The sequence below is a fragment of the Propithecus coquereli genome, unplaced genomic scaffold (genome assembly GCF_000956105.1).
Source record: "Propithecus coquereli isolate 6110/MARCELLA unplaced genomic scaffold, Pcoq_1.0 Scaffold253, whole genome shotgun sequence".
Lineage (NCBI taxonomy): Eukaryota > Metazoa > Chordata > Mammalia > Primates > Indriidae > Propithecus > Propithecus coquereli.
In genome coordinates, this window is record NW_012148097.1 from 1672402 (window position 1) to 1686549 (window position 14148).

The window sequence follows — 14148 nt, forward strand, 5'->3', positions numbered from 1 at the left end:
TGTGAGCTAGGCTGACGCCACGGCACTCTAGCCCAGGCAACACAGTGAGACTCTGTCTCAAAAAAAAAAAAGAAAAAAAAAATTAAATCCTTTGGCTCTGATAATCCACCTATGAATTTTATACTCAGGTTAAACTTTGGGAATTGCCTCCTTGAAGCCCTGAATAAACAACACACTGTGCTAATGCTGCTATTGAGATGACTATCAGCTACAATTTCTTCTTGTGTGAAATGAGCCTACTGAGAAAATTAAGTTGAGGCATGTAAACGCTTTAGGATGGTGCTTGACAAAGAGCGAGGGCAAAAGGAATGTTAACTACTAACTGATTATTATGACTGGCTTGAATAGAGTGAGGTATGATAGGTTTGTAGCCACTACCTGTCTGTTCTCATCTATTCCTGTTGCAGTGACAAGTATTTGAGATAGCATCCAGGATTAGGAATATTTTAGTCTGTGGCCGCAGAAAAGGGCCAGCAAAACCCTTCAACTGGGAGAAAAGATAACCACCAACATTGTTGAAATCATTTCACCAAATGAGGACTGACTTTGTAAAACAATATGGACATAAAAAAAATAATTTTTTTTTTTAAAGATGGGGTCTCACACTATCACCCAGGCTGCAGTGCAGTGGTGCAATCATAGCTCACTGCAGCCTTGAACTCCTGGGCTCAAGGGACCCTCCTGCCTCTGTCTCCCAAGTAGCTGGGACTACAGACACATGCTATCATGCCTGGTTAATTTTTTTTTCATTGCTTTTTTTTTTTTTAGAGATGAGGTCTTGCTATGTTGCCCAGGCTGGTCTCAAATTCCTTGGCTCAAGTGATCCTCCCACCTCAGCGTACCAAGTTACAATAACTTTTAAATAAACTATGTACCTAAAATGTGCAATGTTGAGTAATTTTCAATAACAAGTATTACTCTGTGTAGGACTAACCATTGAATATATAATTTTGGACTATTTAAAAACATTAAAGAATGAATAAAAGTTGGATTATTGAATATTGTTCAATGTACTGAAACAGCAAATTTTACTTTAGGGATGTTGGCAGGAGTATACACACGAAGGCCCAGACACCCAGAAAGAACACAGCATGGGAAGCTGCAGTGGTGAACAAAGGTTTCTTGTCAAAACACTTGCATGAGGAAACAACCATACTGTTCAAACATGTATCTCAAGTGCTGATCCAGGCTGGTTAAAGAGAGTGATAGCAGGCAAAGCACTCCACTCAAAATAAGTTAAAATGAAAACCGAAAATTAAAATCACATTATAACTTGAATTTCCTTCTGACTAGATTTAAACAATGGGTTTCAAGGTATTTGGGAACAGAGTTGTGCAGACGAGGGCTCAGGATGCTCTCGATCAGAAACTTGCTAGCACCTAAGGGAGCTCTCTTAACAACTAGACGCAAGGATTTACAAGGCCAAAACCATGGAGACTCTGCAGAGGACACTCCCACGGAAGCCAAGAGTCCTAATATAACTTCGGAGGGCCTGACGGGAGAGACATTTCTGCCTGCTATAAAACAGATTGCAAAGGGCTCTCAGAGTTTCCTGGCCAGAGAAGCCACAAGCTCCCAGCTGCCGGCAGGCCTTTCCCCCAGGTTTCCTCTCCCCACGGGGTGCAAAGGGACCATCCCTGCTGACACCTTCACTGTAGGCCAGTCAGACTGATACTGGATTTCTGCCCTCCAGAACTATATGGTAATAAGTCTACATTGTTTTAAGCCAGTGAAGTTTGTGGTAATTTGTTACAGCAGCGCCAAGAAACTAATACATACTTTGGTATCTGGAACTGAAGTGCTGCTTGTAACAAACACATAACAATGTAGAAGTGGCCTTGGAATTGGTTAACGGGTACAGAATTTTGAGTGCCATGATACAAAAGGCCAGTTTGCCTTAAACAGACTGTTGCAGAAATATGGATGTTACCGACTGATGAGCAAGGAAGAGTGAGGAGCATGGTAGAGAAAACCTGTACTGCCTGCAAATATCCAGGATCATCATTAAGATTCAGATGGTAGAAACACGGATGTCAAAAGCCCTGCTGGTGACGGTTTGCAAGGAAATGAGGAACATGTTAATGGAAACTGAAGGGAAGCGGATCCTTATTACATAGGGCCAGAAAGCCCAGCTGAATTGGATATGAAAAGCAGAACTTGTAAGCAATGAACTTAGATATTTACCTGAGGAGATTTCTAAGCAAAGAATTGAAAATGCAGTCTAGTTTATTCTTGCTGTTCATAGTAAAATGCAAGAGAAAACAGACAGATTAAGAAAGAACTATTAAGAAAAAAGGAACCAGGATTAAAATTTTGAAAATTCTTAGCCCATCCAGATTGCAAAAGAGACACAAATTAGGGCATTCACTATGAATAAAGTGTGTTCTGGAAAGAAAGCCAAGAGTGTGGCTGTACCACCCATCCTTTGTTAGTACCTTGGAAGAATCAAAAGATCAGTGTATTTAGTGACACAGAGTGCTCTTTGGAGAAATTAAGCATGTGATTCTGGATCCCCTCCAGCATCTGAACAGAAGTCCAAAATAGCAATGAATTATTCAAGAAAGATCTGGAGGAGCCTCCCTGTAACATACATGGGAGACCTACAAGGTTTTTGAGAATGGTATATCACCAGAAACACCATCAGTTTGGATTGAAAGGGATTAAAGAAAGAATGACAGAAAACGAAAGAAGGTTGTCTGGCTCCCAAAATTCCACAGTCAAAACCCAGGCTGATAAAACAACTTAGATGCAAATACATGGACCCTTAAATGAAAAAGGAAGAATATCCCAGACAGCAGAACCACAGGTCCGGAGGGTGCAACTGAAGGCCACAGAGGATTATTCCCAGGCCTTGAAAACTAGTGGTTGGATTTTGACACTGACTACATCTGTGTCTCACAAGAAAAGACTGCTGTGAGTACACTTAAAACTGAATTTAAGCCACTTAACTGTGGTAGCAACTGTATTGTTCATCAGAGAAAACTCTGAAAAGTAAATGGAAATTCTAGAATGGATAAATATAATATCTAGTATGATTAATTCATTAGATAGGCTTAATGGTTAATGAGACACAACAGAAAAAAAGTTAGTAAACCCAAAGAGAAGACAGTAAAACTTACTGAAAATAAAGTACACAGAAAAAAAATCAATCAATAATAAAAAACAAAACACAACCTAAGCATCAGAGTTCTATAGCATAGGACCAAATGGTCTAACATGTATGCAATTGCAGTCTGAAAAATGAATGGAGTAGAATTGTTGGAAGAGACATTAGGTGAGAATTTTCCAAAATGCTTCAAAGACATTAACCCAGCAGAAAATCAGCAGGAAAAGACAGAAAATCATATATAGGTCAAATTGCTGAAAACCAGAGTAAAAAAGATAAAGGCAATGAAATGACATGTTTAAAGTGCTGAAAAGAAACAGAAAAAAAAAAAACCTGGCAACCTAGACACCTATATGCATGGAAAATATTTGTAAGAAAAATAAAGGTGAAACAAAGGCATTCCAGACAAACAAAAGCTAAGAAAATTCATCCTGCGCGATAACAAAAGAAAGTTCTTTAGACTGAAGGGACATGATCACAGAGAAAAACCAAGATCTGCAAAAAGAAATGATGGTCAGTGAGGTAAATATCAAAGGAAATATGAAATGACATAGTTTTAATTTCTTTAAAAGACAACTGACTGAGGTAAATATAACAATATATTTTGGGATTATAATAGATGGGAAAATAAAATATGACAACAATACAAAAAACAGGAGGGATAATAGAATTACACTATATTATAAGGTTGCCAAATATTTCACAAAGTTGTATAATATTTATTCCCGACAAAGTAAAATGAACTATGTATATTGTAATCTAAAGTAACCACCTAAAAATCATATAAAGCGGTAAAACTAAACAGCAATGGAGGAAATAAAATATAACACAAAACAAAAACAAAAACAACAAATCTCAATTTCCGCACGAAGGAATAAAAAAATACAGATTAATTAAGGAAAATGGGAAAAAAACAAAAAGATGATAGAATTAAGCCCAAGAATATAAGTAATTACATTAAACATAGTATGTTCAATTGTCCAATAAGAAGACAGAGACTTTAAATCTGGGTTAAAAAAACAGACCCAACTGTATGCGGTTTGTAAGAGACATGCTATTAACGTAAAGACACAGAATGAAAGCAAAATGATACATGTTGCAAATACTAATCATAAGAAAGCCAGTGTCTATAGTGGTATCAAAAAAAGTAAACATTAAGAGACAAGTATCATCGATGAAAAGATAGGTATTTCATAATGATATTAACAAAGCCCAAAGTTGGTTCTCTGCTTAGATTAATAAGAACAACAAATCTCTTTTCTCCCGCAGACAATTTCTGAAGGTTTATGGACTCCTGTGTGTTTATGGATCTCTAAGAACTTCTTTCAAATTCACATTATCTTAAAAATTCAACAGTTTTCTTTTCAAGTACATGATTCTCTCAATCCTTGATAACCACTTTTATTATTATTTACTTAATTCTTGCAAGCTATTGTACCTGAAATTTCACCTTCTGATTAATATCGGACACACGGAACTGCTTCAGAAAGCGCTCGTCCTCACTCCAGAAGAGGCGGATGTCAGGAATGTTGTAGAGGATCATGGCCAGCCTTTCCAGTCCTAAACCGAAGGCCCAACCAATTCTGTCCTGAGCACCAGCTACAATTAGGAGACAAAACAAAACAAAACAATTGTGTAAAAAAGTATAAAGATGAGGCAGGTACATACCATGCCCTGATAGTTATCAGTAATATTGATTAGATGCCTACTGGGGAGCTGCTACAAAAACGTGCAAGAGGGTGTCCAATCTTTTTTTTTTTTTTGAGACAGAGTCTCACTGTGTTGCCCGGGCTAGAGTGCCGTGGCGTCATCCTAGCCCACAGCAACCTCAAACTCCTGGGCTCAGGCAATCCTTCTGCCTCAGCCTCTCGAGTAGGTGGGACTACAGGCAAGTGCCATTATATGCCCGGCTAATTTTTTTGATATATTTGTAGTTGTCCGATTAATTTCTTTCTATTTTTAGTAGAGACAGGGTCTCGCTCTTGCTCAGGCTGGTTTCGAACTCCTGAGCTCAAACAATCTGCCCGCCTCAGCCTCCCAGAGTGCTAGGATTACAGGCGTTAGAGGGTGCCCAATCTTACACGTTCTTTCCTCCCCACACTCCTGACTTCCCTCATGGAAGCACTCTGAAGTCATACTGCCTGTATTTCATTTCTGATTAAATTCCAGGCTTTCTTAAGTCCTGGTTCCCATCTCTGAGTTATGATTTTTCTGTAATCTTTGCTTGCCCTGATTCAAACATTTAGCCTACTATGTGTAGATTACAGAGGGGAAAGAAAAGATACTCTCTGTCCCTAATTGGCTTACTAGATAAGGAGATATGTTCAAAACATGCCATAGTGGACTGTTAACATTCTAGAAGGGTGTGGCAGGCCTTTAAGAACCTCAGCTTTATTAAAACACCCTAATGCTGCTGCTGAATAAGAGCTACCTCAACAATGTGTGGCGAGCACGCAAGCCAAGGTGAAATGCATATCACCACCACTTACTCCAAAGGTATAGTGTCCTATTCAGATTATGTCAACACCGTGAATTCTAAGGGTTTATTTTATATACGTGAGGTGTAAGCAAGAAGATACAAACTTCAGAATGGAGAAAGGCAAGGGAGCAACTCATACTGCTGGAAAGCTTATGAAATGAGCTCGTGAAAGAAACATAATTCCAACTGGACACTAAACCATGAGCAGGATACCATGGCAGGCTGGGACGGCCCCCAAGATTCCCAGCCCCCTGCACACGCACTGTGTAAACCCCTCCCGTTAAGTGTGGGTGGGACCTGTGAGTAGGATGAGACTTCATGCCTGTGATGGGTTTACTATTATGTACGACTCCTCCCTGGCAGACTGGAGAGAGGTTCCCTCGCTGGCTGTGAGGAGCGGGCTGCCATGTTGGAAGGGTCCTGTGGCTCGGCCCTCGGGAAGGCATAAAGAGAGGCCCCAGCAGCCAGCGAGAAAACGGGAACCTCACTCCTACAACCGGAGGAGTCCTTCCAACAGCCTGAATGAGCTGAGAAGCAGACCCGGCTGCAGTGGGAAGGTAGCCTTGCCGACAACTTGATGTCACCCTGGTAAGGTCCTGAGCGGAGGACCCTGTCAATCCCTTCCCGGACTCCTGATGCAAGGACATAATTGTGATATAATAGGTTTGTATTGTTTTAGGGCACTGAGTGTGAGGTAATTTGTTACCCAGGGCGGGAGGAGGGGGTAAGGACACTAATACAAATCTACAATGTAGAGAAAGGTGATAGGAAATTCCAGAATGAGGCAATCTCTTCAATAGCAAAGGGACAGGGTATAGCACAGGCATTGGAGACACAGATGGGCTCCTCTCAAGCCATGTTTAACATCTTGTCCTTGTTTTTATTTTGCACGTAATGTCTTTCTAAAATGTAAAGAACTTATAATTGTTTCACAGATACCATTCACTCTGCTGAACACTCATGGGACCACAAGATTAGATGTGCAAGATCCGGGAGGAAAAAGACTTCATTGTAAGTTAAATACTAGCACCTTTAGTTATCACTTGGCATCAAAGCAATCATAAAGATGATTGGAAACACAGGCATTCGGCAGTGAGCTACAGAAAGATCGAGAAGCACTGGTCTTTGATGAAGAACTTTTTAAAAATTTCTACTACATCACAGGCTGACAATTTGTCACATATAAGATTATGCAGATGACAATCTGCTCAATAACAGAATGCACATTCTTTTCAAGTGTACATGGGTCATTCATGATCATATTCTGGAATATAAAACAAATTTCAAATATTTAAAATGAATGAAAATGTACAAAGAATATTCTATGCCCAAAATGCAAATAAATTAGAAGTCAACAGTAGAAAGATATCTGAAAAATCTCTCAAATATTAGGAAGTTCAGTAACATACTTCTAAATAATCCATTAGTCAAAGAAGTAATCACAAGGGAAATTAGAAAATATATGGAAATGAATAAAAATTAAGATCTGACACACGAAAACTGGAACTCATGAATTATTGGGTGGGAATACAAAATGATCAAGTCACTTTGGAAGACAGTTTGGTAGTTTCTTACAATGAACCAATGGTTCTCAACTAGGGGAAATTTTAGTCACCAAGGTAGGCACTTACCAAGGCCTGGAGACATTTTTGGTTGTCAAAATGGGGGCTAGGAATATCTTAACTTTTAGTGGGTAGAAGCCAAGGATGTAGCTAAACATCCCATAATGGACAGGACAGTCCCCCACAGCAAAGAATTATCCAAACCAAAACCACCAAAATATCAACAGAGAAGCCCTGATTCAAACATACACTTAGCATATGACACAGCAGTTCATTCCCAGGTATTCACCTAAGATGTGGAAACATGTACACTGAAAGTGCAATGCTCAAATGTTCTGAATAAACAGCTTTATTCAGAATAGCCCCAGCCCAGAAACAACCCAAATGTCCATCAACTGGTTAATGGAAAAATTGTAGTACATCCACATAGAGGAATATTATTCAGCAATAAAAATAAATAAATTATATATACAACAAAATAAATGAATCTCAAAAGCATTAGGCTTAGCAAAAGGAAACAGTCACCAAAGACTATCTACAACAAAATTCCATTTATACGACATTCTAGAAAAAGTGAAACTATAGACAGATAACAGATCAGTGGCTAGCTAGGTTAGGATATGAGGGCGTGTTCTGGGTCAATGGAAATTTTCTATATCTTGATTATGGGGTGATTATATGACTGTAAAACTCATCTAACTATATTTTAAAAATATGAATTTCATTGTGTGAAAATACTACCTCAATAAGCTGACTTTCAAAAAAATCCTACACTTGGATGCCATGGGAATATCAAGTCAAATTGCTGTACATTTCTAAACGCTTACTCCCAAGCTTCCATGGTTATCTCATTATGAACTGGAAACAGTTTGTGGACCAGCACTGCTCCGAGGTAGCAATGATTTGAATGATGTAGAATATGCTTATAATTTTTTTCAAGCCCACAAAATTAAGAAGTTCCATAGTAAACTCTTGCGCACTGTAAGAATCCATCCGTAGAACCCTAGGAGTCTGCAGACGGCAGCCTGAGCATGAGTCTGGGAACAGAATATGAACCCCTACAGACAGCACCAGTGCCTGGCCCACCACCCCGGATCATTGACAGGCCTCTAAACATCGTATGTCCTGGACATGATACAGCATATTTTTCCTAAACTTGTCCCTCTTCCTAACATGAACACCCACCATCCTCTAAAGACTGGCTGAAATATTCCGACCGTGGGATTCTCCCTGACTCTCAAGGATGCATTCAGTTTGCTGCCTTCTCTCCTCTCACCAACATCCTGAACGTACTTTCACTAGCAACTACCACATTTATGAGTCTCTCTCCACATCTAAACCTGAGAGTTCCGAGACAACAATCCCAACACAATGTTATATACATTACTAATTACTAATAAATGGTTTTTAGACACACACCTGCACTAACGAGACAAACGAGCACTTTCCATGTGGTAGATTCTTTGAGTCACAAAGCTGAGGATCACAAGGAAAATGAGTGAAGTCTCTGAGGAAAAACTAAAAAAGAGCCAGAGTTTTGAAATGCAAAATTTGCAGTGTTTACAATTAGGGTTGGGAAGATAAAGAAGTAGAGAAGAAGAGAAAAAAGGAGATAGATAAATGCTTAATTCATTGCTTGCTGGACACCTAGTAACAATTTCACAGACAGGAAACGTAAACAATCACAAAATGCTTAGAAGTAACAAAATTAAAAGAAATAAATACCATTTAAAAAGTGAATCTACACATTATGACATTCGTCAGAATAGAAATATCAAAAACAATAAGAAATAAAGGTATGAGTCCAAATCAAATCATCATAAAGTTACGGCAAAATAGTGAAATTCCCCACTTACTGCCTTCTTTAAAGTGGAGCCAGGGAGCTGCAGAGCATGGCAGGCCTCTAGGAGCCAGACCCAAGCACGGTCATGGGGTACAGTCCAGAAACATGGCTCAGGAAAAGGCTAAGGGATGTCCCTGAAAAGGGAGCCACAGGCTGCCACTGCGATGGCAGTCTAGGCCCAGGTGTGATATGTCCTTGAGTCAAGGAAGACCTGCTTATCAACCTGATGTGGCCCGACTTCTGAAAGCAACAGATTAAGAGCAAGCAGAAGGAGCATCGCCAGCTGGAAACCACATTCGCAAGAGACAGCAAGGGGAGCCTGGCCACCTGTGCGAGGAGATGAGGTGCACACTGGGGGTAATGCTGAGGACAGGCGTTCAGTTTCTTGCATTGGAAATGGCCACAATGGATAGTTGATTCTGCCATTCAATATTGCTACAAAGCTTCACATTAGTCTAAAATTAAAGTCATTATTCAGATGGGCTAATATCCAACAATTCCATTCGAAAGATCAAAACAGTCAGTTACCTTCACATACAATTTCCATCTCTTTTTCTCCGAAGGCTCACTAGAAAGCTACACTGCTGAAAGTCAGATGCTCTAGAGCTGTTTTATTGGAAACGCGCACTGGCCTAAGTGGATGATTGGCAGGATTACGCTGAGATGTTTATCGTTGTGCTAGGGTTATGCATGACTCAGGGGCCTTGGTCCCATGAGGCTGTCAGTGGAGACAGGCAGAGCCCCTTCTGAAGACAGGAGACTGGCTCTACCTGAGAGGACCCAGTGTTAAGGTGAATGATGGGTCATTCCATCAGGCACCTAAAATCCCAACCACCTTGTGTGTCAAAGCTTCTGGACCAGAACTTCACTGGGAACAGAGAACGACTGGACTCCAGCTTTCTGCCACTGCCTACAACCTTTGACTCTCACAATCATTCTGATCAAAAAGTTTGCAATCAATTTTACGGTGGGTTGGAAGAAAGGATATGGTGTCCATTTACTGAGCTGTATGAAATTTTACCTTTAAAACACTTCGTTTTGGTCCCATCTAGATTTGCTTCTTCCGAATTGCACCCCTGCATTGTGTCATTGGCCCATTACATTGTTAAGACAATGCCAGGAACCCCTGTTAAGGATGCTGGTCACCCTATCATATGGCCTTCCACAGGAGGCTTCAGGAAATAAGTTGATCTCAGATTTAAGAAAATGCCTCTGGGTCTTAGGAACAGAAAAGACTTCCTTTTCCTGAACAACTGGATTGTTTTTAATTTTAAGGATGTGTTACATAACTGATCATAATTCACTTTTTACTTTGGCCCCATGAAAGCTTGGAGCCAAACTTGCAGGTCACCTCTACAACTACGCAAGTGTTTGCGGTACATTTCTTGGTGTGACTCTTACCCCACTTTTATCTTCTTATCCATATTTCCCTTTTGCCCTGATTATCTCAACTATTTATTTTATCCTCTTGTATGTACTTTTATAAGGCACTTCAAGTTCTTTATGGAAGAAAGTGAGCCATAAATAAACAGACACTTAGATATTGTCAGCCAAGGTAGGTATAATATCCAGGTCTTTGGCACTCCTCAGCTGTAATTTGTTGCCAGGCGCTCAAGGGCTGACAGTGCTTTAAGGCGGTATTTTTTCCCGTCATTCCAAAACTAGAGAATTCCAGCAAACTAGAGTCACCAAAGCAGAGAACTGACTGCAGAGGAACATCCTCAATTAAACAGGTTATTCAGGATGGGAAGCAGTTAGGTATTTTGATTAATGTAATTCCGTACATGATTGAGTATCCCATGCAGGAAAAAATTTTATATTTATTGTTTTTGCTGACAATGTTTCCAAGAAGGCCAGCTCACATATAGAGGTAAAAGAATGTAAGAGCAGAGTCCAGAAATGGGAAAGTTAAAAAAGGAGGAGGAGGAGGAGGAAGAAAATGCAATACAAAAGAGGAGAGCGAGAAGTCGCCAGTGTAAAAGGGGAGACAGAGAGCCTAAAAGATTCTGATCCCATGGGGTAGCCCTTCGGAGCAGCAGCTGGCTCTCCAGGCTCTGCCTCTGCAGCTGCAGAGAGAAGCACTTGCAAAGGAGAGCCCAGCACGGGGGATCTACACACAGCCTCGTCTGCACCTCCAACGTGAGGACTCTGCGGGCAAGGGACGTCTCCAAAGGGATCATGGCGACACTGGGGGTAGGGTCTGAAGCGGGGAGCAGGGAGCAAAGAGCACTGCGGAGAGACCAGAAATGAATGCTACTGCTCAATGCTGTAGGACATCTGCTTCAAAGGCATAGGACATCTGGGCTGTCTGTGGAAGGCACTGGGGATGGGGTGGTGATACTTCTCAAGCCTCCATCCCGAAAGTCCTTAGTCCTGTGTAGTGTCATGCAGGAAAGGTACACATCACCAACCTGAGAAAGGGTTAAGAATGGCCAGAGGTTGAATATGAAACTGGGGTCTATACACAAGCAGCCAAGAACTTGAGTCACACCAAGGCAAGTACGGCCTATAGGTCTTTATCTCCAGGTGTGCAATGATCTTCAGCCACAGGAAAAATGGGTACATTATACTATTACATTATGTCTGTCAAGGCTAGAAGGTGAGTAATTTTGGGAAAAAAAATTAAATTTCAAACAATGTCATGCATTTGAGTGATTATCCTTCAACTTCCAAGAAAATCATCTTTTCAGACTAACCCTTTCTGAAGGTTTAGATAACTTGGAAAGTAAGTGGTATTTACATGAAGTCAGACCTAACTGCCTATTCAAAGAAGTTCCTACAGTGAGAAGATCACTCCCATTCTTTCCCGAGAAAGTTAGAAGGACATTTTACTCTTTCATCTGACATTCTCGATCAATGACCTATTTAAACTTTTGGAGACTGAGTAAAATTCTTGCTTTAGAATACAATTTACACCAGGCTACAAGTAGAAGCCCAAACACAACAATTTTTCAGAGATGACTATAATATTTAATTTGGTTTTTGTTGTGCTTGGTGCTATGAACGAAGAGGTAAAGGTGTCCAAGTATCAACATGTTCATGTTCTGTTTTTTGGCCTCCTTATATAGTTCTGCCTTCTTAACTCTGATCGTACTGATAAATGGCAGAGTGTACTCTTGGCTCACTCACTAAAGAAAACAAAAGAAATTCCCAGCAGACACTCATATTTTTTTCAGAAATTATAAGGATGAAGAAAGATGAACTAAATGAAAGATAATAGAGTTTTAAAGTAAAATTAATTTCAGAGGGGCTTACTACAAGAAAACCACAGACCTAAGAAGATTGAGGCTTTAAAAAAGAAAACCACAGACCAATATCCCTTATGAACATAGATGTAAAAATCCTCAACAAATTACTAGCAAACCAGATTTGGCAGCATATTAAAAGGATTATATGCCATGATCAAATGGGATTTATCCCAGGAATGCAGGCAAAGATGGTTCAAAATATAAAAATCAATCAATATAATATACCACATTAATAGCATAAAGGAAAAAAAAAACCATGATGATCTCAATTGATGCACTGAAAGCATTTGACTAAATGCAACACCCATTCATGATAAAAATACTCTATAAACTAGGAGTACATTGGAACGTCCTCATCAAAATAAAGACTACATATGAAAAACCTACAGTGAATATCATACTCAATGGAGAAAAGTTGAAAGCTTTTTGCCTAAGATCAGGAATAAGACAAGAATGCTCACCATCACCACTTCTATGCAATATAGTACTAAAAGTTCTAACCAGAGAAATTAGGCAAAAATAAATATATAAATAAAAGACATCCCAATTGGAGAGGAAGGAGTAAAATTATCCCTATTTGAAGATGACATGATTTTATATGTAGAAAACACTAAAGAATCCATGAAAAAATGTGTTTCAACTAATAGACAAATTCAGTAAAGTTGCATAATACAAAAATCAACACACAAAATCAGTTGCATTTCTATACATTAAAAATGAACAACCTGAAAAGGAAATTAAGAAAACAATTCCATTTACAAAAGCATCAAAAAGAATAAAGTACTTAAGAATAAATGTAATCAAGGATGCGAAAGACTTGTACACAGAAAACTATAAAATGTTACTGACAGAAATTAAAGAAGACACTAATAAATGGAAAGATATACTGTGTTCATGGGTTGGAAGACAATGTTAAGATGACAATACTATTTAAAGAAATATATCCATAAATAGAATCCCTATCAAAATATGCCAATGGCGTATTTTGAAGAAATGGAAAAATCCATCTGAAAATCTATATGTATTTGAAAGGAATAGCCAAAACAACATTGAAAATGAAAAACAAAGTTGAAGGACTCACACTTGCCAATTTCAAAACTTATTACAAAGCCACAGTAATAAAAAGTGTGATGCTAGCATAAGGATCAACATGTAGAACAATGGAATAGAATAGAGATCCCAGAAATAAATCCTCATGTCAATGATCAATTGACGTGTCGATGGAGAAAAACAGTCTCTTGAACAAATGCTGTTAGGAATACTGGATATCCACATGCAAAAGAATAAAGTTGAACCCTTCCCTTATACAAAAATTAATTCAAGTTGGATAAAGATGTAAATTTAAGAGCTAAAACTATAAAATTCTTAGAAGAAAACAGAAAATCTTCATATGACACCAAAAGTACAGGTGATAAAGAAAAAATAAATTGGACTTAATCAAAATTAAAAATTTTTGTGTATCAAAAACCACTATCAAGAGAGTAAAAAGACAACCCACAGAATGGAAGAAAAGATTAGTAAATCATATATCTGATAAGGGTTTACTATCCAAGATATATAAAGAACTTCTACAACTCAACAACAAACAACTTAGTTAAAAAATGAGCAAAAGACTTGAATAGACATTTCTCCAAGGAAGATACACAAATGGCCAACAAGCTCAACGTCATTAGTCATTAGGGAAATGCAAACTAAAACCACAACGAGATACCACTTCACACCTACTAGAATGGCTATAATAATAGTCATAACAAGTATTGGAAGGAGTGGAGAAACTGAACCCCTTGTGCATTGCTGTTCAGAATGTAAAATAGTATAGCTGCTCGGGAAAACAGTTTGGTGGTTCCTCAGAAAGTTGAACATGCATTTAACATATGACCCAGCAATTCTTTCTCTCTCTCTCTCTCTCT

The 14148-nt window shown here is 39.0% G+C and overlaps 1 protein-coding gene across 1 annotated transcript in view; it reads right to left on the minus strand.

Annotated features, from left to right (window-relative positions):
- FARS2 (phenylalanyl-tRNA synthetase 2, mitochondrial) overlaps positions 1 to 14148 on the minus strand; it is a 394817-nt gene that overhangs the window by 60063 nt on the left and 320606 nt on the right. The window contains exon 5 of the mRNA XM_012647010.1: positions 4545 to 4705. Within this exon, the coding sequence (XP_012502464.1) occupies positions 4545 to 4705 (161 nt within the window). The remainder of the gene's footprint in view (positions 1 to 4544; positions 4706 to 14148) is intronic.